At 47.0% G+C, this 27,775-nt stretch overlaps 2 protein-coding genes across 6 annotated transcripts in view; both read left to right on the top strand.

Annotated features, from left to right (window-relative positions):
- LOC144121372 (uncharacterized) overlaps nt 1-8,629 on the top strand; it is a 40,446-nt gene extending 31,817 nt beyond the window's left edge. For all 5 annotated transcript variants that reach the window (XM_077654565.1, XM_077654562.1, XM_077654561.1 and 2 more), the window contains 5 exons: nt 2,068-2,211; nt 2,818-2,966; nt 4,059-4,269; nt 5,909-6,973; nt 8,294-8,629. In XM_077654565.1, coding sequence (XP_077510691.1) covers nt 2,068-2,211; nt 2,818-2,966; nt 4,059-4,269; nt 5,909-6,973; nt 8,294-8,433 — 1,709 coding nt within the window. In that variant the 3' untranslated portion in view covers nt 8,434-8,629. The remainder of the gene's footprint in view (nt 1-2,067; nt 2,212-2,817; nt 2,967-4,058; nt 4,270-5,908; nt 6,974-8,293) is intronic.
- A 7,549-nt stretch (nt 8,630-16,178) lies between these two features.
- LOC144119732 (uncharacterized) overlaps nt 16,179-27,775 on the top strand; it is a 15,300-nt gene continuing 3,703 nt past the window's right edge. Inside the window, exons 1-2 of the mRNA XM_077652282.1 lie at nt 16,179-16,335; nt 25,422-25,632. Coding sequence (XP_077508408.1) covers nt 16,297-16,335; nt 25,422-25,632 — 250 coding nt within the window. The 5' untranslated portion in view covers nt 16,179-16,296. The remainder of the gene's footprint in view (nt 16,336-25,421; nt 25,633-27,775) is intronic.

The following is a 27,775-nucleotide window of genomic DNA, read 5'->3' as shown; positions in this document are numbered from 1 at the left end:
CTTTATTTTTGAGTTCAGCTAAGTCCCAGTGTTTGCACCCAGCCCGGTGGCTGTTTCGAACCACAAAGCAGGATGGTACTGGTGCGCACTCCTGTCTGTGCTGCGCTTAAACTAGTGCTGTACTGTTTTGTTTTATAAGTAGACCACCCTTACAAAATAGTCTATAGAGTGTCTGTAGACTTCTTATAGACTCTATTGCCATACTATAGATATTTTTGTCAATTCTTAGTCTATAGAATGTCTATAGACAAAAGTCTGCTAAAAGTGTATGGCTATACATCTATAGATTGTCTATAGACTGTCTATAGGATTTGTGTGGCCTATACACTTTTCTCTAGAGTTTGTCTTTAGAGAGTCTATAGAGAGTTTATAGACAGAAGTCGATGAACAGTCCGTAGATTGTCTAAAGAAATTTTTGTAAGAGCAGTGTTGTGGCGACCCGGCTCACCGCCCGACAACATGTCCGATGTCACGAAATGAGCCTGCAGGCCTTAAAATCGCTCTCTGCCACAGCACTCTGTTCAACTTCAGCGTGCAGTCGCCCTTAGAGACAACACCCATGCTAAGAGAGCTGTCAAGGCAAGAAAGCTGCGCTATGGTGATGTCAGAAGAGGCATGGTTGATCAGAATTAGCAAGTCATGGTTTGGAAGGGCAGCGTGGCCGCTGGAGGTCAAATGAAACGTACTAAAGCCAGAAGTTGGCTATAAGCACGGCTGCAGAACTGCCGTACTATATGCTACAATAAAAGCGTATTGAATACAGCGTGACCTAGAGGACTATGGTATAAGACGTACCGAAGGCGGTGACGATGAACTGGCATCGTTGTCTTTTTCGATATAAGATATACTTATAGGCTTGAAAAATGGCAATGCGAAAAAGGTTAACTAGAAACTATAAAGGCAAAAAATAACAGTTAAGAAAAACTAGGCAGAAAAAAAGGGTTAAAAGAAAAACGTCAATAAAGAACAGAAGAGGGAAATAGAAAAGACAAAAAAAAAGACGTTCAGAGAGAGCGAGAGAAAAGAAAGGTAGGCAGGTTAACCAAACATAACGCCACGTTAGTTATGGCCGCTCTTGGGTGGATGCCAATGAGTAATTACTCCCTTATTAGTTATTCAACAGGTGGAGAGGAGGGCGAGGGGTTCGTTACGACGTGCACATTAAAGAAGTAAACAGTCATTAAAATTAAGAGAAAATTGTTTTTTAATAAACAATAATTGTTTTCTGAGTAAATTTAAAAAGAAAAAAAATGGCTGTTCGCTTTCTTCACATATCCCTCCCCAAACGAGCCCATTTACCTATCCTTTTCTTCTCATTAGCTTAACGAGGATTTCGGTTCTGGCCGTCTTGATGCCATAGGGTTGTCGCACAGGCGACGGTCTGACCGCTCAATAACATTCCACGCGATATTTTTGTTATTAAAAGTCGTTTCACGTCCACCGCTATGATCGAGGGTGGCATCGATTAACACACTCAAAGCCAGGCTACGTGTGGCATAAATAAATATAGTCGATATTACAAAGTTGAACAGGCGCCGCCATAGCCCGTTTGGTAGTGCACCATAAGCGACATGCGGAGGTCGTAGGTTCGGATCCCATCATCATGGCATCATATTAAGCAGGAGGGAGTCGGGCCAACCGGCAACCAGCCCACAGCCGTACTGTGCTGAAAGACAAAAAAAATTTGCGGACTCCTAGACAATGCCCAGCTTGGGTTGCGATACCACAAGGAGCCCGTCGAGGTGTATGTCGTCACTTCCGGTTTGCTGAAGTCACTTTCGGTTAGGTGGTATCGAAATTGGCATGTGACGTCACATGACAGGACATGCTTGTCACACATCTCATCATACACATCGTCCATGTGTGATCACGTGACCTGACTCTTGGCATCGACCAAGGTGCGACGCCGGAAGCCGCCAAAAGAGCCGACACGCTCCTTATGCTGCGGCATAAGACACATCTGCCTTGTTCATGCGGGCGAAGGTTTCATTGGCTGAATGATCCGCTCCTAAGCTTAGGCGCGTAATGTATTCTTAATTCCTGGAGTGTCACTGGTGTTCATCGCAGGTCCCCTGGTGGGCGCCGGCACAAGGCATGTACCCCTGATGGTGCTCTCATTCGTGGGCTGCTTCGTCACCGCCGTCAGCGCCATAGGCTGCGCCTTCGCACGCGACATGACGGTCATCTTCTTTCTGCTCGGGATCTGCAGCGGTGAGCTCGACTCGACGCTCGTATTCCTCGCACGCACCCGGTGCGGCCCGTGCACACTTGGCGATCAGCTGGCAACTGTATTTTAGGCATCAGCTAGACAGGGCCGATCCCTGAATGACCACGCACTTCCGCGTAAACTGCGCGTCCCAAGGGATTTGAGGCACACCCAGCAGACACTTAGCTGCAGTGTCTGCATGCAGGTTTTAAGTGCGTTAGAAAAAAACGAGGAAGCAGCCTAGGATGCACCTGCCGCGGTGGCTCAGTGGTTAGGGCGCTCGACTACTGATCCGGAGTTCCCGGGCTCGAGCCCCACCGCGGAGGCTGCGTTTTTATGGAGGAAAAACGCTAAGGCGCCCGTGTGCTGTGCGATGTCAGTGCACGTTAAAGATCCCCAGGTGGTCGAAATTATTCCGGAGCCCTCCACTACGGCACCTCTTCTTCCTTTCTTCTTTCACTCCCTCCTTTATCCCTTCCCTTACGGCGCGGTTCAGGTGTCCAACGATATATGAGACAGATACTGCGCCATTTCCTTTCCCCCAAAACCAATTATTATTATTATTAGCCTAGGATGCAGCACGACATGTCGCTCCCTCCCTTCTTATGCAGGAATCGGCAACGGCATCGGGATGCCGACCAACGACGTGGCCATCGGCAAGTACTTCCGGCGCTACCGTGGCTCGGGCAACGGCATCTACTATGCGGGAGGCACGCTTGCCGGGTTTGCCTTTCCGCCCATCATGAACCTGCTGCTGCAGGCAAGCGCTCCCCTCCGTGGGCACTGGCTGCCAACACCCTCCCTCCCACCTCCCCCTTCCCCCACCCTCTTTAGTGCGAAAGCACTTCTAGTTGCATTCTCGGCGAAAGCCTTAGGATGAGCAAAGCCTCCTGGCGTGTCACGTGACTCAATTTGCAGCGGCTCTAAATGCTGCTGTGAAGAGATTTGGCGATTGCCCTGAAGGTTGAGGATGTGATTTAGGCGTATACCATGACATGGTGCATGCTCATATATGGCATGGGCCACTCGAAATTTGACGTTGAAGTGACCTCGGCCAAAATCGACGAAAATTGAATGGTGGGTACCTGAGGCGAAGTATGGCACATCCCCAGCAAGGCATGGTCCACCCGAAATTTATTCTTGGAATATCACTTCTTGGTCCCTTCAAGGCAGAGATTATGCGTCCCCAGAATTTCTTTTTTGTTCTTGCCGATTTGTACCAGAGTTTGACCTTTAAAAAATATCGGCCGATTTTTACCCTCCAATTTCTGGGAAATATAAAACCCGGAAACGAAGACCATTAAATGTCTGGCTTGCAAAATATATGCCATTTGATGAGTACACGCTGTCTGTGAACGCATTGCTTCTGTGGTCTTTGAGTGTGAGTACATGTGCCTCGACAGTCCCTTTAGGGGGAGTTAATTCGAGGGAACACAAGCGGCTCCAGTCGTGTTCCAGACCCGTGTTTAGCCGCTGCTTTGCGTTCAAGAGGATCCGAGTCGGGTCACACTATAGTCGGACGCAACTCAAGAACGAAGCGGCTTTTCCCCGCCAAAGGACCGGCTTCCAGCCAATGGCGTCGGCCGATTCTCATGACCCTGCTAGCGTTACAATGAAGGGAGTAGCAGATGAAAGAAGATAGTCCCATTCCTGCATTGACACGCTAGCAGGGTCATGAGGCTCAGCCGACGCCATTGGCTGGAAGGGGATCCTATGACGGGGAATAGCCGCTTCTTTCTTGAGTTGCATCCGACTGTAGTGGGACTGCGGCGTTCAGGGTTTTAAGCGTTGACCTCTGTGAGTAATGAAATGCTTTCCTAACACTCTATCCCCGTGCCTCATTTCGACGCAGGAGTACGGCTTCATGGGCACCTTCCTCATCACTGGCGGCCTCATGCTTAACGCCATAGCGGCATGCCCGTTCTACCGGGCGCCCCCGTGGGAGAACAAGAACAAGCCGAAGGTCGCGCGCAAGAAGATCTCGCCGGAGGTAGCGGACACAACCGCCCTTAAGGTCGACTCTCGGCACGAGTCGGCCGCGAGCCTCAAGCATTCCCAACAAGGTGCATTACCTGAATTCTTGAAACGCTGTTCACGAATACACATTGCGGGCCATCCAAGCAAAACGACGATAACAGTGCGAGCGGCAATATTACAAAAACTCGTCAAGATGTTGACACATTCCACGCACGTATGGTTGAACAAGTGAAGGAACAATCACCAAGATTTGAATAGCATTTTGGCGTTTATGATTCGACACTTCCAAACACTATTTTTGGAACTCAGTGGAGTTTACAGCCCATCGCTGAATGTAATAGTTATAATAATAATAATAATAATAATAATAATAATAATAATAATAATAATAATAATAATAATAATAATAATAATAATTGGCTTTGGGGAAAGGAAATGGCGCAGTATTTGTCTCATATATCGTTGGACACCTGAACCGCGCCGTAAAGGAAGGGATAAAGGAGGGAGTGAAAGAAAGGAAGAGGTGCCGTAGTGGAGGGTCCGGAGTAATTTCGACCACCTGGGGATCTTTAACGTGCACTGACATCGCACAGCACACGGGCGCCTTAGCGTTTTTCCTCCATAAAAACGCAGCCGCCGCGGTCGGGTTCGAACCCGGGAACTCCGGATCAGTAGTCGAGCGCCCTAACCACTGAGCCACCGCGGCGGGCTCGCTGAATGTATAAATGAATTTTGACAAGGTTAGCTCGTTTCTTCCAGGCAAGGGGAGTGTGATGTTGGGTCGTGGTATAGGCGAATAAAAAACCTCTTAATGTCGCATCCCAGCCAAACAGGGCCTAACGCTTGTGGGCTACGCCAGCCGTCCGCGGCAAGTCGCTCTATGGCGCCATGGTGTCAGACAAAGACAAGGCGCACAGAGACCGTAAGGTGGCCTCGTCGGCGTTCATAGTAGGTCACACATTCAGTCCTAAATTGTACTTATGAAGATTTGTGGCTCGTTCTGAATGACGCCGAAAAGAGTAAAAAATCATTAAATTATTTTAATTTTAGATCATTTAAAATCTAAACTCCCAGACAAGGGTTGCGATATGAACTATTCAGTTGAATGACATAAATTTACATCGCTATTACAACGGAGGGGCAGAACCGGCTAGCCCACGCAACTAGTTGGTTGAAGAACATAGTTTTCGCAGTGCTAAGACAATGGACGCGCAGAACTAACTACGCTGCATAGCAAGCAACCAGCGTCTTGTCTATCTCTGATCGTTCGTTGCAATAGCGCTCTTAAAATGTGAAGCTGCCAAACGTTTTGCCGTTGAAAAAATGACAGCATATTGTGAACACGTACGAATAGGGCTCGAATTACTTAGGCAAATCCTACGAGGGACGAAAAAATTAAACAACGTGCCAGTAGGGATAAACTTTCGAAAGCTTATCGCATGCGCATAGGTGTTACAGTTCTGTTGCTGGACTACATAATCATTATCATTCCAGTTAAGTATACTGCGAGAAAGAGACCTAAAACTGTCATTGATCTCCGATCAGCGCTGTACTGCGCAAGACACAGTCCATTATCCCAGCGAATCTCCCGATCACCTTACAGAACCAGGTTCACAACGGGCCTAGATTATGCATGTTTTCTGCCACCTCCACTGTGTCAAACAGACCAGTCATTACAAGATGTCCCTATGAACGTATATGTACTAATTATTATTTCACTTCCAGTCTCTACGGTCAACGGGGCATACAAGGCCGTCATGCAAACCGACACCCCGTCAGCTGGCGCCCAGCAGAGGAATGACAGCAATCATGTCGACAAACGATCTAAGCCATTGGTGAAAGGCACGTCAATTTTGCAAAGCTGCGAAGACTTCGCCTCGTACGCCAATGGTACTTCGCCTGACCATCATCAGGTCGAGGACATCGCTGTTACGTCCACAGGAGGCGGAAGCGGCGTCGAACGGGCCGCAAGTGACAACGTGGCAGCGACGTACGAGTTTCCGCCACCGTCGTCACCGACGCGCAGTCCAGGGCTTTCCTTCAGGCTTCTGAAAAGAAAACACAGTGGCGGCGTTGGTGACGAGCCTTCGTACTCGCGCCTGGACGATACTCCCAATCCTCATAACGCCGCGGCCAACATCAGCGGCAGCATCAACAGCGCCGCCGTCCCGCCGCCTCTGATGGGCGCCGAACGCTCCTCGAGGCCTCATGCAGAGATAGCTTTGTACGGAAGCCTCGATACCATCGCCGTTGTCGTCGACGGTGACGAGGACCTTCGGCGCCAAAGGTCGTTGTCGCTGTCCATGTCGGGACGCAGTTCTTCGCCCTGGGCGTACCTCAGCTCGCCTGTCTTCTACATGGTGTGCGTGACGTGTGCCTTCTCCGTCTACAACCTCCTGGTGCTCATGATCCTTGTGGACCTGGCCATGGAGAAAGGCTTCACCCGCCAGGATGGCGCCGTGTTCCTCTCGGTGACGGCCATCGGCGACGCGTGCGCTCGGGTGGTGGCCGGCGCGTTGTCGGACCGGTCCTTCTGCGACCGCCGCGTACTGATGGGCAGCAGCGCGCTGCTGGCGGGCGCGCTGTGCGTTACGCTGCCGCACATGCACGCAGACTACTACGCGCTGGCGGCCGTCATGTGTGCGCTCTTTGGCTGGTCCAACGGAACTGTGGTGGTGCTTTTTGGACCCGTGTTGGCCGACCAGCTGGGTGTCGAGAGCCTGGGACTGTCGTCTGGTACGTGCAGGTTTGCCATGGGCGTCGCCTACCTGGCCTGCCCCAAGATCACCGGTGAGTTTGTCGGTGCAGTAGCGCTAACAGTTAATCCAGTTAGTGCGTACACATACCCTACAGAATGTGCCAGCGACAGCAAAGACGCTTACGCAAGAAAAAGGTGAATGACACGGGCATCGCTTGTCCGTGTCAACCACCTGTAGGAAAGCAGAAGCTTGGGCCGATTGGTGCAGAATAATAATAGTGGAAAATAGCGCAAACTCTACGAGGCTAAATAAATGAGAGTAAGACAGCTCATACGCAGAGGACGAGGAGGAATAAACCCTATTTACTGGAAAAAAGAGTGCGGCTCTTGATCCCATGGATTGCTCATAACAGTCCACGAGCTCTCTGGCTTCCGCATACTTATAATTCTCGTGCTTTAACAAGCGGATGCTCTGCTACTGATTAGTAGCTACTTACTATGTAGTCTATTGTGCCGCCGGTTGAACCTTTGTACTACATGGTTGTGACATAAGCAATTTCTGATGGGTCTCTCTCTATTTATACCTTCATCGTTCTATTAAACCTCCTGTTGAGAGTCAGCGCTTGTGTTGCGGTACCCTCTATTTCGTGTCTCGTCAAGTAAGCTCTGTCTTCCACCATTATTTACCCCCTCTTTCTTTTGTCTGTGTCATTGTGTTCGCTGGTATGCACTGCAGGACCTGAGTGCACCGTACCGCTCCCTCTGCACTGGCCTTGCAACGAGTCTCTCAGCGTCGTCACGTTGGCAGGCACCGGACTAGCAGCAACGCGAGCATTCTGCGCATGCTCACGGCAGTCCAAAGAGCACCTGTTTCTGCTGATTTGCGCGTTAATAAGAAAGCGAAGGAAATGTGAAGGGTAAAGAAGTCAGCCGGAAAACCATGCTTCTGTCTTGCTACTTCACCCGGCTGGGGTTAGAATGACAGAAAAAGAATAAATGTGAGCGATGTGGAATGCAAATTTAACCAACTGCGAAAAGCGTTTTTTTTATTATTTGAACCTCTACTCGGCTGTAAGCCACGAGTCAGTAACCCACAATTGAAATTCGACTTTGCTAGCGTCAGTCTTCGACGCCCGTGCACCCTTTCACTCCACACAAAGGAATAAGAAGCGCGAGAGTGTATAGGTGTCAAGAGACCAAGGAAAGTAGAGTTATATGTGACGTACGCTATCACGTTAGCCATCTTTTCACGCGACTGTACTGCTACTTGAAAAGCACATGCGACGGCTGTACATTTTCTTTGAACAAACAGCTTAAAAATGTCTTGACCTTCTGCATTAATTTATTAGATGGCCCTGTACAGCAGCTGCAAGTGAAGTGATAAGGAATAATAACACTCGCTTTTTTTTCAGGTTATTTCAAGGACGAAGTCGGCTCATACGACGGGCTCCTTTACATGGTCAGCATCTGCTGCTTCTGCGTGGGTACTATGTGGACAGTCGACTTCGTTTATCGACTTCTTAAAAGACGTAAAGCAACAACTACAAGTTAGCCTTACTCTACGTGTGCTGTGGTAACACATGGACAGATCTGAGCAGACGACGTCTGCTTCGCGAGAAATAGACTGCGCCTTCCGCGTTCCAAAAATGTTGTGTGTCCAAGACATCAAGACAGTTCCGGGGGCTTTTTGAGACTTTTCCCGCTGTTTATTAAATGTGCACGAAGTTGCTCAACTTCTGTCATTTGTATACCGGCGTTTGTGCACTTTTTTTTCAGAACTTCTCCAAAAACCGGAAACCGAAAAACCTGTGGAGACTTACTTCGTGGCTGTTATTTTACTGTCAGCACACACTACCAGAGAAAATATAGACACGTCCTCAGTTCAGTGCTTCAGAGCGATCGGCATACTTTTTGGGAAGAAGTTAGAAGCGCTGCGACTTTTTAGTGGATTGCAAGAGGCCTCAAGTCATTAATCTGAAGTTTTCGCCAATACGTTTTTTTTTTCACGAACCGTGTGCCCATGCTGGTCATCTGAGAGGGGAAATTATCCAAAGGAATCTGGATACCTGCGTAATTCCTTTTCTTCTTACGATGTAAAAGTCGCAGATTTGTGGGGCCACCTAATGGGTGCAGACAAGTATTGGGAGCATTTTGTTTTGCCCCCATTGACCACGATGGACCCATGTTTATGATGACGACCCGGCGACACAATACGAACTTAAGTTTTCTGAACTTGAAAAGGGAGGTACCAGCGGAAACACAAAGACACGTACACAAAAAAGATGTGTTAGACAGGGACCGACGCTGTACTCTCAACTGTGTTTTGCTGCAACATACTACACTGCCGCAGAAAATGTCCGATGCATGCGCATCTTCAATTCCTCCTGTAACACGTGAACTGACGTCAGCTTGATCACTCTTTTATGCACCCGCTAGGTAGACACGTTCCTTGTTAATTAAACGCAAGGACGTATCACTTAAATAATTCTCTTTCTGGTCGCCAATGTGAAAATCTTCCAAGATTTCGCGCTCATATCTGGTTCTTCTCCTCTCCAAAATGATCACATGATCGAACATAGGCACCGCTTTTTGCACTTGTTGCAGCTGCTAGAATGTCATCCCTGGTCTACTCCTATGGATTTGCTGTGTGTTGCAAAAGCTTATTAATACACCTGCCTGTCTGACCTATATACACTTTTCCACAGGCTAACTGAATGCGGTAGACAACACCAGTCTTGCACTCGATGTAAGGCTTCACATTATTGATATTGTCACGAAGACGACGACGCTGGCAGTGGAGCGGGACGGAGCGCGCGCGCTAGGCCAGCCGCCATTAAAAATCATCTCACTGCCATCGTACATCTCGCCTCATTCTTCGGAGGGTCGCCACGTAACAATATTACATACCCCTTTCCTTCTATCCTTGGTTCCAATCATTGCGCTAAGGCCAGCCAGTTTACAGGGTGCCGAAAACACAACTCTAGCAGCATGCATTTCAGCCACCTTCTTAAGTTTAACTTCCTTTATTCCCCGGGACGAAACAGTTTTTAAAACACACGGAAGAAGAAACGAACACGATGACAACGTCCATAGTCCATAGGAAAATCTTTTATTTACCTCTCAATGTGTGGTAGCCTGTCGCGCATTTTTTCTGGTAAACCACCGAGCTATTCTTTGCTTTCTCACATCGATTAATGTTCTTGAGCCTACGGCATTGATAGCTACTGTCTGTGTCGTCAGGGCTGAAAAGTGACGGGCAGTCACGACGCCAGTATTGCGTTTAACAATGAAAAGTTGATAGTTGGAGTTCCCACATAGGAAACAGCCGCAAATTTATGGCAATACTGTGCCCTTTCTGGTTATCGATGGTCACTGAAAGTTAGCAGGTCGAAGGTTAACAGGTAACTCCTGAAGCTGGTTGGCTGCTTCTTAACAGGGTCGCCGACTGGCCGAAATTGTTACACTTAAGGTGCTCTAAAGAGGAATCTGAACTCATCTTTTTACCACGGGAACTTTTTCTACACGTTCCGCGCATTCCTAGAAACTTCGAATTATTGTCCTGTGCAGCCGATTGCCCTAATTAAATCGTATTAAATACCCCGGCTCCCGCTTTTTTTTTTAACTCAGCGCGGTAGGTAGGCGGAGTCAACCAACGCGTGGAGTGCTTCAGCCAGTCCAGTGGCGGCTTCGCTTTCGCTTTTATTTTGTTTTTAGCTTTCTGTGAATAAACAGCTTCAGTCACAGACAATATAGCCGCAAACCGCAAATCAGGCCCGCGGAAATAAAAATGCAGGTGGACTATTTGATTTACGTATCACTCCGCCGATGGCAGAGCGGCAAGCCGCCACGGGACTGGCTGACGCGTTGGTTGACTCCTCCTACCTACCGCGTTGAGTTAAAAAAAAAAAAAAAAGGCGGGAGCCGGGACGTTTAATTCGATTTAATTAGAGCAATTGGACGCACAAGAAAAAAAAAAGCGAAGTTTCTAAGAATGCCTGAAACGTGTAGATAGAGTTTCCGCGGTAAAAATACGAGTTCAGATTCCTTTTCAGATTCCAGTTCAGATTCAGAGAAGACGGCGTAGGATCAGCAAAGCTATAGCTGGCGACATTAACAAATCCTTAAGCATTCGCTAAGGAATGGAAGCCATCGTATCAAACTGGTAACAGAGGCAAATCGAAGATATCGCAGGCATATGGCAGTACATTTACTCCCGTTATCAAAATTGTCAAAAGCTGTGCGAAAATGTAGAATCGATGACGAATATAGTGCGTGACGGGCGACCTCATTGCGAAGGCAGGAAACAGACACATAAGGAGGCTGCGTGAAACTACGTCATAGGTTCAATGAATAAGAGGGGAGGACTCTACCGTAATTAGCACAAATCAACCACGAGTTAGAAATTGATAGCGCTATATGAATTCCTTCTAGCACCTATTATGAGAGATGCTGAGCCGTGGCCTCTATGCTTCACCTCGTCTTAAATACTGTCGCGCATTGGCGCGGTATACCTAATTAAGCTCGTCAGTGGGCAAGCGGCACTTAGGCGTTAACTTCTTCCCGCACTTCTAAGCACGTAGTAGATGCCGTAGCGTTCCCTTTTGCGTTCGACACGTGGTATGTGGCTGTACCTGAAATATGCAAAGAAGAGGGAATTTCAAGGTAGAGGCCACGAATGGATCTCTGTGTTAAAAAAGAAACAGGATACGCAGAGTTATGGAGGTTGATTTTTCACCAGAGTGGGTCAGCCCAGAACGGCCATATGCGCGCGCCTTCATGGTGTGTCCAAACATGGCATAAGTTTGTGAGTCCCGAAGCCTTTGCGTGGTCTAATAGGCTCTACTCGGCTTTTCCAGGTACTCTGGAGTTCAGTGACGGAAGATGGCATACCAGCTTTAAAGAGGAGATATACTATGACATTTAAGTTTAGTTTCTGCTGTTGAAGTATTCGCAGAGACTCGGTACGTTTAATGTGAGCAAAGAAACGCTACGGTAGCATGCGATAACGAAAACCATTTAGAGGACACTTAATTACATCCTGTGTAGAGAATGCGATAACATTAAAGTCTCAAGTCGGCTCGGCTTGCTTCTTCTCCGTCATTGTTGCTCGCCGAATACGCTGTGCCTGTGCAGCCGCCGACACTTCATATTCAGCGACGTACTTCCGTGGTCGCCGTCTCCGCTTGCGGGGAGTTTCCTATAATGTAGACACACGCGGCTTTCATTCTGACTTCATTCCAACCTAATGCTCGGAGCTGTCTGGACACATCCGCACAAAAGCAAGCGCACCTGCCAAACTCGGCCATGTCATGACATCCCACACCCCGTCGACCAGTCAGCGTTCAGCCATGTCCATGCCATTCCATTCCAAAAACCTTTATTTCCACCAGAGAAGAGGCTCCCCTACTCCCCATCTCTGGCACGCAGGCCTAGGGGTGGGGGCCGGGAGCCTCGCATCTAAAGGCAGGCATAGAGTTCTTGGTCTCTTGCGGCCTCCAGTGCCAGGTGAATGACTTTTTTCTGCACGGCGGGGTCCGCGCTTTGCAGAAGGGTTTCCCAGGCTTCCTTGCTATTTATTCCTTCTTTAATCCCTGGGGAGTGTGTACATTCCCAAATGATGTGATCTAGGGTCCCCCTATTCTCACATTTTTGGAATTTTTCCTCTATTTCCTTTTCCCTAAATACGTGCGATGCCCACACCGGGTTTATGAAGTTCCCAGCTTGTAGTCTACGCCATGTTGTAGCTTTTATTCCCTAGTGTTTTGTCCGGCGGAGGGAAAATCCTCCTTTGACTTCTATAGCTCTCTATTATTTCTGCATAGCTGATCAGTCTCTCATCCGGGTCCTTGCAGTCGGGCGGCTCTCCCCTGGCTCGGAAGTAGAGGTCTCGAGCCAGGGTGTTTGCCGCCTCGTTTCCAGGGATGGATGCGTGAGCTGGTACCCACACGATGCGTACGTCCCTCCCAATTTCCTTCTTTTTTAGAATTTGTGCTGCTTCTAAGGCAATCCTCCCTCTGCCATAATTGTAGACTGCAGTTTTGCTGTCACTAGCTATAATTTTGGCCTGCGTTCCTACGCATGCGAGCGCTATTGCGACTTCTTCCGCCGTTTCCGGGTTGCGGCTTCGAATGGATGCTGCTATCTCAGGTTCCCCCTTTCCGTTGACCACTGAGGCCACGGCTGCTCCTAGCTTCCCACTTGCTGCATCTGTGTATGCCACTGCTTTCTTATCTAGACTGTCCAGTCCTCTGGCCATGGCTTCTGCCCTCTTTTCCCTTCTTTCCTTGTTGAATTCTGGGTGCATATTTTTGGGCAATGGGTCTACTCTGATCTTTTCCCTAGCACATTTTGGAATGTCTTGTTTCTTTTGCATCCCCCTGTCGGTTTGCCTGTCGACCGCTTCTAGTATAGCTCTGCCGGTGCTCGTCCTGCTGAGCCTATCTAGCTGCGCTGATCTTACCGCTTCAGCTATCTCACTCCAGTTGTTGTGAAGCCCCATATTTAGTAGCCTTTCGTTTGAGGTGCTTATTGGCAAGCCCAGCGCCTTCTTATAGCTTTTCTTGATTATGGCATCAAGCTGCCTTTTTTCTGTTGCCCCTATCTTGAGGAAGGGGGTCGCGTAGCTGATCCTACTTAGTATATATGCCTGTACTAGTTTCATTAGGCTCTTCTCTTTGAGGCCTCTACCTCTAAGCGATATCCTTCTGAAAATTCCCGTGACTTGCGTCGCAAACTTGTCCAATCTTTTTAGGGTTTCATCATTGTAGCCGTTACTTTGTATGAATAGGCCCAGAATCCTGATCATATCTACCTTAGGCACCAGTTTTCCTTCCACAGTGATTTTAAAGTCCACACCCTGCTTGAGCCTGTTTCTTTTTGGGTTGTATACCAGAAGCTCAGATTTCTCTGGTGAACATGCCAGTCCTCTTTGTGCTGCATACTCTACCACAGTGTCTGCTGCCTTCTGGAGTTTCCTTTCTATTTGCCCGTCGTCTCCTTTGTTTATCCAGACATTGATGTCGTCTGCATACATACTGAACTTTAGACCCTCTATTCCTTGAAGTAATTTAGGTAACCCTCTCATTGCTATGTTGAAGAGGAGTGGGGATAGTACCGACCCTTGGGGGGTGCCCCTGCTGCCCAGTTCTATGTTCCCTGATTCTATGTCCTGATATTTGATCCTCGCTGTTCTCCCAGTTAGGAAGTCCTTGACATAGTTATATGTTCTCGGACCTACCTCTAGACTATGTAGTTCCTCTAGTATAGCCTCGTGTTTGACGTTATCGAACGCCTTTTTGAGGTCGAGACCTAGGATTACTTTTGCATCTTTGGATTGGTATTCGATTATGTCGTGCTGCAGCCTCAGCATCACGTCTTGCGTACTCAGCCCCGGGCGGAAGCCAATCATCTCGCTTGGCCAGAGCTCGTTGTCTTCCATGTATCTGGTTAGCCTTGTCTGAATTACGTGTTCCATTAGCTTCCCTACGCAAGATGTGAGGGATATGGGTCTTAAGTTTTCGAGCTTCGGCGCTTTTCCCGGCTTTGGAATGAGTATGATGTTCGCCTCTTTCCATTGCGCGGGAAGCTTTCCGGTTTCCCACACCTTCAGCATATACGCAGTGATTGCTGTTATCGAGCCATCATCTAGGTTCCTCAGGGTTTTGTTGGTGATGCCGTCTGGGCCCGGGGCCGATTTTGACTTTAGCTTAATTATTTCCGCCCTTACCTCCGCTTCTGTTATTGGGCCGTCTAAAAGCTCCATCGGGGGACCCTGGTACTCTGGGAGTTCTACCCTCTTCGTGTCCCCTATATATGTTTGTATAATTTCTTTAACGAACTCCTCGTCCGTCCCCTCATAGATGTGCTTTGTCTTGGCTAGACTAATGCTCGCCTGCGTTTTAGAGTTGGTAGGGTCGAGTAGGTAGGTGCCTTAATAGGTTCCAGGTCTTTGTTAAGCTCATACCCCTTTCCATCTCGTCGCACCTGCTGCACCAGTTTTGCTCACACAACTGTCGTGCATATTTTTCTATGTCCCGATTTAGTCTTGCTATTCTTCTCCTGAGGTTCCTATTCCATCTCTGCTTCTTCCATCTGCGTTCGAGTCCATTTTTGGCCTCCCACATGTGCAGCAGTTTGTTGTCTGCTAGTTCTGGAACATATTGCCCCTTCAAAGTTACGGTCGCTTCCGACACGTGCTTCTTAAGGGTTTCTGTCCATTCCTCTATGTTTTGGATGGTTCCCCAATTTTGCTGGTCCCTTTGGGCCCTGAATTTGTCCCATTCCGTGATTTTGGGCAGTCTACCCGCTTTATCTTTGATGCCCGTGCGTACCGTCGTGGCGATAATGAGGTGGTCACTTCCTAGGTCCGTTCCTGTGTTCATCCAAGTGGCTGCCCTAACGTTTTTGGTTAGCGTGAGGTCAGGTGTGGTGGCCGCCATGACGCTATTCCCTCTCCTAGTTGGGCACCCCGGATCTGTTTGCAGGGTTAGGCCCAACTCCTGTATGTCCTCCCATAGGTGTCGTCCCTTCGTGTCCCTCGTACTGTATCCCCACTCCTCGTGATGGGCGTTGAAGTCCCCTACTATGATCAGTGGGCTAATGTTTGCCACTTTCATTGCTTTCCGAAATATTGCCCTGAACCTGACTTTTTGCTGCTTCGGTCTCGAGTACACGTTTAGTAGGAACAGGCTTGGTTCATTCTTTTTGCCCGTTATCATCTCTACTAGGACGACTTCTGCCATGTCAAGTGGTCTGATGACGTCACGCAGCCCGTAAACCAATCAGCGAATTTTATTGCAGGTTACGCCGGACGACTGGCTAAGCAGGGGTGGCGGGGAGGGGGGGGGGGGGGTTAAGATATATTATTTCATAAAAAGTTATTAAAATCTCTTGGGCTCTTTTGTAATATGTGCACTAAATTCCGAATTTTCTGGCCTATTTTGAGAGAAATAACAAAGAGCACTGTTTTGTTTTCTATTTGCAGCTCATACAATATTTGTATTTTGCTACGAAAGTAATGCTAAGTGTCCGGTCACAGCCCCCTTCGCTTTGCTAGGCATCCTGGATCAAAGTAGGTATAAAGGCCAGCAACGAAGATCGCAAACCACTCACTTCTCTTGTCGATTACTGTTCGTGAAGAGACAAAGAAAGAATAAAGAACATCTGAGCCAAAGAATTGCTGCCGGCATATATCGCCGCAGAGACGCAGCTTGTGCAGGGCCGATATGGGACTGAGACATAATGGGCCTCAGGCCGATACGATGCTTGTGATGCAAATGCGCGAGCCGTTAACACCAGTACGCCATTACTGCACCGATTGGGGTGGAGCTTACGCGTGGCCGTGAACTTGACGCTCTCTTTCGCGCTCATCGACCGAAGCACACGCATTGAGCGTGCACGATGGAGGTGGTTTAAAATGATGCGGACGTCCGTCTGTACACCGGGACGTGTTCAGGTAAGGCTTTTCTACGATCTCCACGCGAATATACCGTAAGAGGGACGTATATGAACTTGTAACCTGCCGGGTCTCACAAACGGGCACAAACTTAAAGACTATCGAAAATAATAATTGGTTTTTGGTGGAAAGGAAATGGCGCTGTATCTGTCTCATATATCGTTGGACACCTGAACCGCGCCGTATGGGAAGGGATAAAGGAGGGAGTGAAAGAAGAGAGGAACAAATAGGTCCGTAGTGGAGGGCTCCGGAATAATTTCGACCACCTGGGGATCTTTAACGTGCACTGACATCGCACAGCACACGGGCGCCTAAGCGTTTTTCCTCCATAAAAACGCAGCCGCCGCGGTCGGGTTCGAACCCGGGAACTCCGGATCAGTAGTCGAGCGCCCTAACCACTGAGCCACTGCGGCGGGGCCTATCGAAAAGCGTGAAATTGGATTGAGGATAACGCGGCGGCCTATGGATAGTAGCTTACTGGGTAGAAATGAGAGACGGAGAGTTGCAGGACGGACACGGATCTTGTTTCTAAATGGTGACAACAGGAACGGACTATGGCCTACTGTGATTGAATGTGTGCGTAGATGATGTCTTCCGGAGTGGACTACGTTATACTGTGAGTGAATGTGTGTATGGATTGAGGCACTACAATTGCCTATGTTCTATTGGGACTGAATAAGTGCATAGATGGTGACTTCTGGAGTTGACTGTGATGTGGACTGTGTGGATTGATTGTGTGCATAGACGGTGACTACGGGAGAGAATGTGTGCTGTTATAAGAGACTGTGCGCATATCGGGGTACATGCGACAGGCTTTAGGATATTGTTAATATAGAAGGGACGCTACGGTGGAGCAATTGCCGGTAGATAAAGCAAGGCTAACCCCACCTGTAGCATTCAACACCTCAAATCAACTCAACTCAACGGAGAGTTGCGTGCATTATAATATATCGAGTGTATAATGTTTTAGCTGTGATCGGCAGCAGTACTTCCAGAGACAGGGGCTTAGCAGTTCGGGGTTACTCTGGCATTAAGAAGAAAACTTTCGCACCCTGAAATTCTGGACACGCGCATTCTTTCAAGGGCAAGTTGTTTATGACCGCTTTTTTTTCCCATATCGTAAGATTGCATCACAACGATCAATATATCCAGAGATCCTCCCTCGGTATAATATAGTTTTGTATAGTTTTCTTCTATTTACTCTCAAAGACACGCCTCATTGGTTTTCTATGACAGTCTTAACTGCTCAGTGGGAGCGCAGGAGAAACATTAAAAGCAATATTCTGCACTGCATCGGAAGTTAAGCCCATTCCCATCAATATGTTCATACAGTATTCCACAATGCCCTCACGATTAAAAGTGGTGTACAAGAAAGTTGCACTGCCTCATGACCCAAGTCTGGGGAAAATATGTAAGAATCTAGAGGGAGTTGGGAATGGGAGGGGGCATGTTGGCTGAGATGCACAGGTCTAAACTAGGCGCTCTAGGACGCACATGTGGCGTAGTCGATGCGGCTGTCAGGGACGCCTTTGAAGAGAAATTGGTGGGAGCGAGATAGGAGGGGATATAAGCCCGCAGGGATGCTAAGTGCCGACAGTTCCACACACCGTGACACTGCTCTCTTAACACTATTCAACAAGTACGTTCACCTCGATAGATGGTATCCGCTTCACCTCGATGTTCCATCTCGCACGACTAAAAGATTGCAATCACCTCAGCTTCCCACGGATCTACAGTGACATTAGCATTTAATCCATCGACACTTCCTCGAGGGATCAGATCATGGAATGATGCACCAGATAACATCGATCGCTTTTCTGTCTCAACCAGATACATTGCATCACCAAATCACCCCGCATTTTAGTGAAGCCATCACTTTGCATGTCTTCAGTCTCATCTTTTTAATATCGTTTTTCCTTTGTTGCGGCTGTTAAGTGTCATTTCGATGAAATTTTTGTACTTACATTTCTCTTGTATGCTTTCCCTATTTTTTTTCACATCTGTTGTATTTTGCTCAGCATATCATGGATTCCTCTGTTACGATTTGTTTGATCCCCGCTGATAATAACACGAGCTGCAAGCATTTTATGCAATTTTGTTGTGCTTTAACATGTATTGCACATCTCTTTTTCTTACTTCTCAGTCGTTGGGCTAATATTACTCTGTTCTTTTTACATGCGTGCAAGTAATTTTGCTATGTACTACATTTTTCCTTTCATACCTGTCTGCCTACTTTGTAAGAAAGTCTTTCAAATTTGACGTCCCCCTTACAAAATGCCCTAGGGGCCTGTAAGGTACTTCAAATAAATAAATAAATAAATAAATAAATAAATAAATAAATAAATAAATAAATAAATAAATAAATAAATAAATAAATAAATAAATAAAAGGGGGTGTCAGGGAGCCCACCCGTAATAAAAGCAAGGTATGGCGTTAGGAGGGAGTGTGCTTGAACAGCACTTCAGCGGCTTATGAGGCCAGGTTATGTAAATGTGCGTAACAGTTATCTGAACGAGCCCGAAGAGTAGATTGAGACGAACAAGATGCAGGGAAAGGAAGCCGGTTCCGAGCATTGTATTGCTGGGCCCGCGTTGCACTCGCGCGAGCCGGCTTGAGCAAATTCATTCCCTACAGTTTTGCAGTCAGGCGGAATCCGGGTAAATACGCCTAGTTGAGTGGGAATGCTCTGTTCGAGGCATGATGTCGTAGATGGTGAGGGAAGGGTGCTGCGAAAATAGCCGTCACAGGCCGATTAGCTATGTGGGCCTGTCTCGCATTTCTGCTTCGTACCTTTCCGCGCACCGCCTACCACATCATGCGTCGTGCGGTGGTTAGCAGTTAGCAGTGTGTGTTTTGGGAAATTCCGCAAATGCTATGGTCTAAGAGCTCTGGATGGCGCACTTCTCTATGTCGTCCGCACTTGGCCCAAGTGTATACCTATGGCTCACGGCAACTGGTTTTCTTTCAGCTGCACATGAACGGCGGTGGTTTTCAGGTTACGACATTCCACGACGGTGACGACGATGTTATTGACCTCATGTAAAGTCCGTCATTCACTTGGCTATCGCTGTAAATGACCTCAGCACTAGAACTAGATCGATTCGTAAAGGAGCCTATCTGGCGATGTACTCCACGCCAGCACTCACGCCCAGAACAATGGCTCACACGACCCACATTCGCCGCGCGGATAAACAGATAGCGGAAGTATCTCTGCATGTTGACTACAGCCCAGGCATGACCCCTAAGCTTTTACATTTATACGCCCACAGTATAACGAGCTTTTGGGCAAGTTTTATTTTATTTATGTGCATACTGCAGACCACGGTTAGGTCCAAGCAGGAAGGGCAGGTGCACAAAAAGCAAAAGTATAGCAACAAAAATACAACAATACAGCAAAGATAATGTAGTAAAACAACGATACAGCAATGCAAGACAAAGCAGAAAAAAATACATAATACGCAATATCAAAGATGGCTGAGGAACGCGTCTGTTTTTCAGGGTTGATTTGGTTCGGTTAATGAGTTCCAGTCAGATATGGTGCGTGGGAAAAAGGAAAACTTGAACGAGTTAGTCCGGGCAAAATATGTTTTTAAAAGAGCTTTGTGATAGTGTCGTGTATTCCGTGTTGGCATTGGGGAAAGATAAGCAGAAGGGTCAAGTCTGAGTTTATTATTAAGAAGTAATGAAAGAAAATCTAAACGAAAATTTCGTCTTCTTACCTGTAGTTCTTCAATACCGTTAGCATGCATCAAGTCTGAGGGGGAGTCAGTGGGTAGATATTTTGAATATATGAATCTAATTGCTTTCCTTTGAACGTTCTCGAGCTTTCTTATGTTAGACTTAGTATACGGGTCCCAAATTATGCAAGCATATTCAAGCTTGGGTCTAATTAGAGTATTGTAACCTAAGAGCTTAACGTTAGCGGGGGCGTTTCGAAGTTTACGCCTTATATAACAGAGCTTACGGAATGCGAGTGAACAGATGTTATCTATGTGAGAGTTCCAGTACAGGTTATTAGTAAGTGTTACACCCAAGTACTTTACGGACGCTACTTGTTGCAATGGTGATGATTCTAATTTATATGCATATTGTAGAGCGTTTATCTTGTTAGTTATGCGAAGAGAAACACTTTTATCTGCGTTCAGTGTCATGTCCCAGCACTTGCACCACTGTAAAATATTTAGTAAGCGTATTTTGTAGGTCACTCTGATCGTTTTCATTGCTAACATCGCGAAATAAAACACAGTCATCAGCATATAATCGAATATGTACGCCAGTACAAACTTCACCGATGATGTCGTTAATGTATATTAGAAAGAGTAGTGGCCCCAGTACGCTTCCCTGTGGCACACCTGATGTGACTGGGAGACAGCCAGACTGGTGCCGACCGATTGAAACATGTTGACTCCGGTTAGTTAAATAATCATTTATCCAGGAAATAAATATAGGCGGAAGTCCAATAGTTTTTAGTTTTAGAATAAGGCTGTGATGTGGAACTTTGTCAAACGCTTTACTGAAATCTAGAAAGATCGCGTCAATCTGGCTGTTATTGTCAAGTGATGCCGCAAATGAATGGATAACTGAAAGTAGTTGAGTTACTGTGGAAAACCCTTTGCGAAAACCATGCTGGTAATCTGTCAGAATGTTGTTGCGATCTAAGAATTCATTAATGCTAGTTGCGACAATGTGTTCCATTAATTTGCAGCAAGATGACGTTAAGGATATAGGTCGATAATTGGTCACCTGAAGGCGGGCTATCTTCCAGTTCACAGGTACACACCCGGTTAACAATGACGCGCGAAATATAATAACCAAAAACCTGGCCAGAGATTCAGCATACCTCCGAAGAAAACCGTTAGGAATATCGTCGGGCCCTGGGGATGATTTAGTTTTCAGGTTTAGTAACATTGAAACGACACCATCATACGAGATGAAGTTAACTTCAGATGGATGTGCTGAAGTTGTGCTTGGTGCATCGTACGGTTTTGGTTTAGAAAATACACTGTGAAAGTAATTGTTAAAATGGCGAGCAATGGCAGGCTGATTGGTAACCGTTGTACCGTTGATAGTCATTTCTGATATAGGGGCTTTTTTATCGCTAATGTGGCGCCAGAATTTACCCGGGTCGTTTTTTATGAAGTTCGGCACAGTTGTTTTGAAATAATAATCTTTTGAACGGCGTACAGCAAGGGCGAGGTTTTCTCTTAAATGGTTGATTGTGCTCTGCTGTGCACGATACTTTTTTAGCCTTTTGATTCGGCGTCTGAGATGAATGATACTGCGTGTCATCCAAGGCGTCTGCTTGCGAATGTTTTTGTATTTTACAGGTATGAAATTTATAAGGCAATAGTGAAACATTTTCTTAAACTGATTCCAGAGTGCGCAGGCGTCGGTTCCATCAAATTCGACAATGCATGTTTCAAGATGCTCAATAACTGAGGCGTCATCGGCACGTGTGAAGTCCATGATACGATGTGCTTTACATGTTTTTGTCTTGGCAAGCGGTTTTATGGGAATGAAAACACTAACAAGATGACGATCTGAAAGTCCTGGTGCGACAGACACGTTGCAATCATGGAAAACATGGGGAACAAATGCAAGATCCAACACTGAATTACTCATGCGAAATTCGCGGGTTGGCTCGCGAACCACTTGACACAAGTTGTGCGTGAACATAATGTCGAATACAATATCCACGTTTTTTTTTTGTACCCGGAACATGGCTGCAGACGTTCCCAGTCAACGCCAGGTAAGTTGAAATCACCGAATAGCAATATTTTACTCTTTTTGTAATTTGACATGTGAACTTGTAAATTAGTTAATCTTGCGTTACATTAGGAGGCCTGTAAACCGCATACAAAATAAAGCAATGTCCCCAGCAAAACAGTTTCATGCAAAGGCACTCAAGATCAGGTACATCTTCTAGCGAAACAGCCTGTATATTATTTTTAATGAGTACTGCAACTCCTCCACCTCTCGAGGGCCTATCCTTGCGAAATACCTTGTACGAGGGTGGAAAGATGAGGTCGTCGGTAATCTCGCTGTGCAGCCAAGTTTCTGTTATAACCGCAACGTGAGGGGCATGTTGTAGAAGAAGGATTTCAAGCTGCTCGGTTTTACTGGCGACGCTTCGAGCGTTAACATTAATTATTCGGAGATGCTTATTCACTGTCACTGTCGCAATTCCTTTGTCACCTCTATTACGTTTATGTTGGGGAAATCGGTATTTAGAAGCAGATACCTTTTTATGGCTTAGAATTGCGTGATCTATGGAGTTGACTGCACCACTGAAGGCGTTAAGGGTCGTGTCTGTTTCGTACGATAGTTTTTTCGCAAAGGCACCTTGTCGTTCTTTTCATAGTCCCAAACGTAGGCTAGACTGTTGATAAAAATTTTGTCGAAAACTAATGAAACTTTGTCGCCTTTATCGCGGTTCGGCTTGGTACTGTTCCAAAGATTTCTTCTTATGTCTCTTGTTTTATAGGAAAAGTCTTCACCGATCGATATACCACTGTCTTTCAGTTTACGTCCTTGCTTTAGAATTTTGGTTTTTTGACGGGAGTCCAGGAGCTTCAATATAACTGGCCTAGTTTTGTTCTCTGCAGGTTTTCCCAAACGATGAATGCGCTCTATGGTAACTGGTGCGAGATCAAGTTTGTCCTGAATGATCTTTTGGTTAACATCACGCTCCAAGGACTCAGAAGTCTCGTCATCTTCTTCTTTGAAGCCGTAAACAATTAAGTTCGATCTACGGCTGCGGTTTTCCAAGTCATCTATTCTGTTTTCCAGGTTTTGAATTACACGATTCATAGATTCGAGCTGGTCTTGACAGAGAACGATTTTGGCTTCCAGTCTCGATACTGCGTCTAGTTTAGTTTCTATGTCAGTCAACCGTTTTTCTTTTATCTCTTTGATGTCTGCAGCTATATCTTCCAGTTGTTTTGAAAGTTGTGCATTATTGGGACCCGGATTTGTCTCAATATCACCATCCAGCGCTAACAATTCTGTCAAGTACAGAGCAACTCGATAGAAGAACCAACACATCCGTGGGCACGGCAGCAGAAATAGAAAGGGATCACTAGAACGAATACATTTTGCGTAGCGTTTCCTCACCTGCGGAATGAAGAGGAACGGATTACGTGACCGCATACCTGAAATGCCACCATGCCCAGTGGGCGCGCCGGTCCCGAGTGGGTCATTTATAGGCTGGTGATGTGGTGGCGCTGTTCCTTGGTCATGCACGCTGTCATCGGTGCGTGTAGTCGCGGACTGTCTTATCATGAAATTCCAGGGCGTCGGATGAAGCACAGGATCCACGTGACAGGCGGTGATGTTCTGGATGACGAACTCCTTTTCATGCACAGGCGGCCCGGCGAAGCAACTGGCGATGGCCAACAGCACACCGATCCACAACTTTGACGGTGCGCCTGTGGCGGAGGCCTTGCGCGGCTGCTTCCGTCTCCCCCTCACCGCGCATGGCTGCCAACAGAGGCTGACGACAAGATCTTGCATGCGGTTACTTTGCTTCCACATAACTGCAGCGTAAAAAATTACGAATGTTTCTCTCTTTTTTGTGCTCGTAATTTTTTACGCTGCAGTTATGTGGAAGCCCACAGTATATTGTTGTGTGCACACCTGCCTTAGCGACGTTCTCGTGTCATGACGTATCCCAATTTTGTAGTGACATGGTACAGTTTGGCCTGGTAGCAGGTGTGCAGTCATGAGGGGAGCAGATGTTCTGCAGTAAAGCTATCTCTCTCACTCCTTCGCGACAGTAAGAGTGGAGAGTCTACGGTAATTTCAATATTTCTAACACTTCGTATCTCGTTTCATCGGTATATCTGCGACTAGTAAGGTAGGCGGGCACTATCAGATAATATAATAAATGGCTGACTGGCATCTTCTATTGATATATTTTTATGTCATTGCCCGACGAGTCGAAAGAAATGCTCAGTGATAGTTTTCGTCCGTAAAAAAATATTAACACGCGCAAAAATTTCTTGATCACGAGGAGCAGGACTCCCATGCTTTCGCGCACTGCCGTTTTGAAAAAAAAAATATGTTGCACATAATTAAAAATGTGTTATAAGGAGATGCCTGAAAATTTATGTAGGATATTTATGCCTGCTTTACAATTCGCCCAGTTATTTTAGTCAAGTTTTATTGTTTGTCATATTTCAAAAATTTTGTAAAACTGGCGCAAGGAATGTTTTTCCTTATTTTGGAGCTCTTTACGTAAAAGAAGAAATAAGCTATAATAACAAACGTTTAACGCTGCATTCTATACGACGATACCTACTAAAGAGCATAAAATTCATTGGCACTTATTTTGCGGATACGGAAATAACGCCCAAACTTCTTGACATAATATAGGCATAAGAACTTTGGATAGCGATTAAAATAAAAAGTTTTATATTTTTACATTAATTGCAGATATTTTACACTATATAAGTAATCGTAAGCGTTAAAAAATTTGGAGGACGCTTAAGCTTCGTCTTAAAAAGAGACGCCGTAGCACCTTCTCTTTTTGCTTTTTTTTAGTCTCCAACCTCGTTACCATCCGAAAAGAGATATAGCTCCCAGACATCTTACCGATGTTGCTCTTCATATGGCGAGTGCCTCGTGTGTGATCTCAGCATCAGATTTGTCTTCATGCGACAATACCTGAGCCTCTTTCGGCATTCAGTTGGGCAGAAGCACCACAGGAGACATGAGTACCTGCATTCGCTTGCGGTACCCGAGTTTGCCCGCCCCTCTCTGTTCAAGAGCATCGTGTCGGGCAGCTGGGCCCGCATGCGGCAGTTAGTTGCCTGTTGAATAATAGATTTATATCAAGGAGATATCATTAGCAGACAAATTGGAGAGAAAAAGCGGCGTCGTGTGTCACACAAATCGCTGATTGCTCGTAGAGGGGTAACGTCACAATGTTACCACCAGACCACGTGACGAAGGGTGGTGACGCCAGTAGACGGCAGATGCATCAACATTTAATGCTGTCGCACTACCAACACACGCTGTAAGTATGTTTGCCTGAGTTTTTTTTTTTTGTGTGTGTCTCCCTGTCCAACTTCCCACCTCAGCCGCAGGAGTACGGCTTCCTGGGCACCTTCCTCATCACTGGCGGCCTGATGCTCAACGCTTTGGCGGCGTGCCCATTTTACCAGGCGCCCCCATGGGAAAACAAGAAAAAGCCGAAGACCGCGCGCAAGAAGGACAGCTCCGAGGCAGAGGTCACATCTGGCATTAGCGGCGACCTTCGGCGCCAATCAGCCGCGAGCCTAGAGCAGTCACAACAAGGTACCACGCGCAGATTAGATACGAGAAAAGGAAGATGTCATAATTCAAGCAAAATAACGATAAAAACGTGTGTTACAATATTGTCAACATAAGGCACAGATGATACATCCCAGATAGGTTTTTGCCAGTGTAACAGTAAACAGACATCAGGATTTGATAGGCTTTTAGAGTGTATAATACATGAGATCACATTTATGGAATTTAGTAACCTGCCACCAGCGACGTTGTCTTGTACAATCCACGACAACTCTATCCTAGGGAACTTCATCATTTCATTGCGTCGCCGAACTCTCTTCAGCCCTTGACAATAATCCGGTTTTCCGCCCCCCTCTGGGGAAGTCGGATCATCAACGCAAGAGGCAGAGCTCTGGTATCTTTCGCCTCCAGTAATGAACTTTGGCTGCTGAATGATGGAAGTCCCATGTTCTTACGTGGCTCCACGTACAGCAGCTGTCTTGACTTGGCTTTCGTCTCATGAAGCCTAGTCAGACGTGCAGGGTGGAGAAATGCGCACTAGTGCCATTTACGCGCAAACCCATGACAAACTACAGTGTAATGATAAATGGCCAAATAATACGACGGGTCCGATCGTACAAGTTTCTAGGTGTCATAATCGACAGGGACTTGTCATGGAGCCCACACATATCATACGTGAAAAAAACGGTTGACAGGCATCTGCCACCTGTTCAAGTTTTTCGCGGGCAAGACCTGGGGAATGTCGCCTAGTGCCATGTTACAACTGTACAGGGTGCTTTTTCTAGGATTTCTGCGATACAGCTTGCCAGCAATAAACAACACAGGCAAAACGAATCTACGCACAATACAAAGTCTTCAGGGTGAAGTGCTCCGGATCTGTCTAGGCCTGCCTCAGAGTGCTTCAACAGTGGCTACGATAGCAATCGCTAGAGACCACCTTGTCAAGACCAACATTGAAATTGAAGTACTCAGGACCCATATAAGGCATCTAGCCAGGAATCCTCGTCACCATTTAGCCTCTCTACCAGCGGACAGGCCACACACATCTTTCAGCCAAACGATAACTGCATATGATGAATCATTGCCAGCTTGTTTCACTCCGGCTGCGAGACCTTCGATCCCTCCATGGTGCCTTGCTCAGCCAAAAATCAACCTCGCAATACCTGGTATCTCGAAAAAAGCTGATCTGTCATCACCAGCCCTTGGACAGCTCACGCTACTATATTTGTACGAGAACTACCGTGACTCAACGCATATTTGCACTGATGGATCTGTCCTTCCAAGCAGCTCCGCGGCGGCAATCGTCATTCCAGCGAAAGCTACAACCATCAAATTTAAGACGACCCACGCGACAACATCGACGGCAGCAGAGCTCGCAGCGCTCTTAACTGCCCTTCATCTCATTGGTGATGAACCGCCACACAAATGGACAATATTCTGCGATTCGAAGGCGGCACTGCAGTCTCTACTGTCACCTCTACGACGCGGACCGCACGAACAACTAATCTTCCATATTACAGAGACGTTACACCATATAAGTGATGCCGGCCATGAAATAACTTTCCAGTGGCTTCTAAGTCACTGCGGGATTATCGGCGGATCACGCTGCCCGCTCAGCCCATACTGAGGAGCGCCACGTCCCAATTCCTCTTTCTAGAACTGACGCGGCACGGAAGCTCCGCCTACTTGCTCGGCAGTGCACCGCGTCGCAATGGAATGAGCCACCTTTAAGAAATACGCGACTGTACTCACTTGATCCAACATTAAGTCCTCGAGCGCCATCACAGCTTCGCCGTAGAGACGCCACGCTTTTATATCGACTTTGGTTGGGTGCTGCCTTTACTAAAGCTTATGCCTTCCGCATAGGGATGACCGACACCCCAACCTGTGACCAGTGCGGCCATGAAGAATCAATTGGCCATATATTGTGCTCCTGCCCGCAGTACAGTCCACAGAGGGCATGCCTTAGCCACGAACTTGACCAACTGGACGACCAACCGCTATCCGAAAAAAGAATTCTACAACATCGAAAGGACCTACCGTCGCAGAAGAAGGCCGTGCAAGCGCTTTTGCTCTTCTTGCAATCTACCGGCGTGTGTGAAAGACTTTAACTGGAACGCGTTGTGTGTGTGTGTGTGTGTCTCCACGCGTGCACGTTCCTTTTTTG

This window comes from Amblyomma americanum, chromosome 2 (genome assembly GCF_052857255.1).
Source record: "Amblyomma americanum isolate KBUSLIRL-KWMA chromosome 2, ASM5285725v1, whole genome shotgun sequence".
Taxonomy (NCBI): domain Eukaryota; kingdom Metazoa; phylum Arthropoda; class Arachnida; order Ixodida; family Ixodidae; genus Amblyomma; species Amblyomma americanum.
The sequence above is the reverse complement of the archived record's forward strand: the minus strand, read 5'-3'. Positions and strand labels throughout refer to the sequence as shown.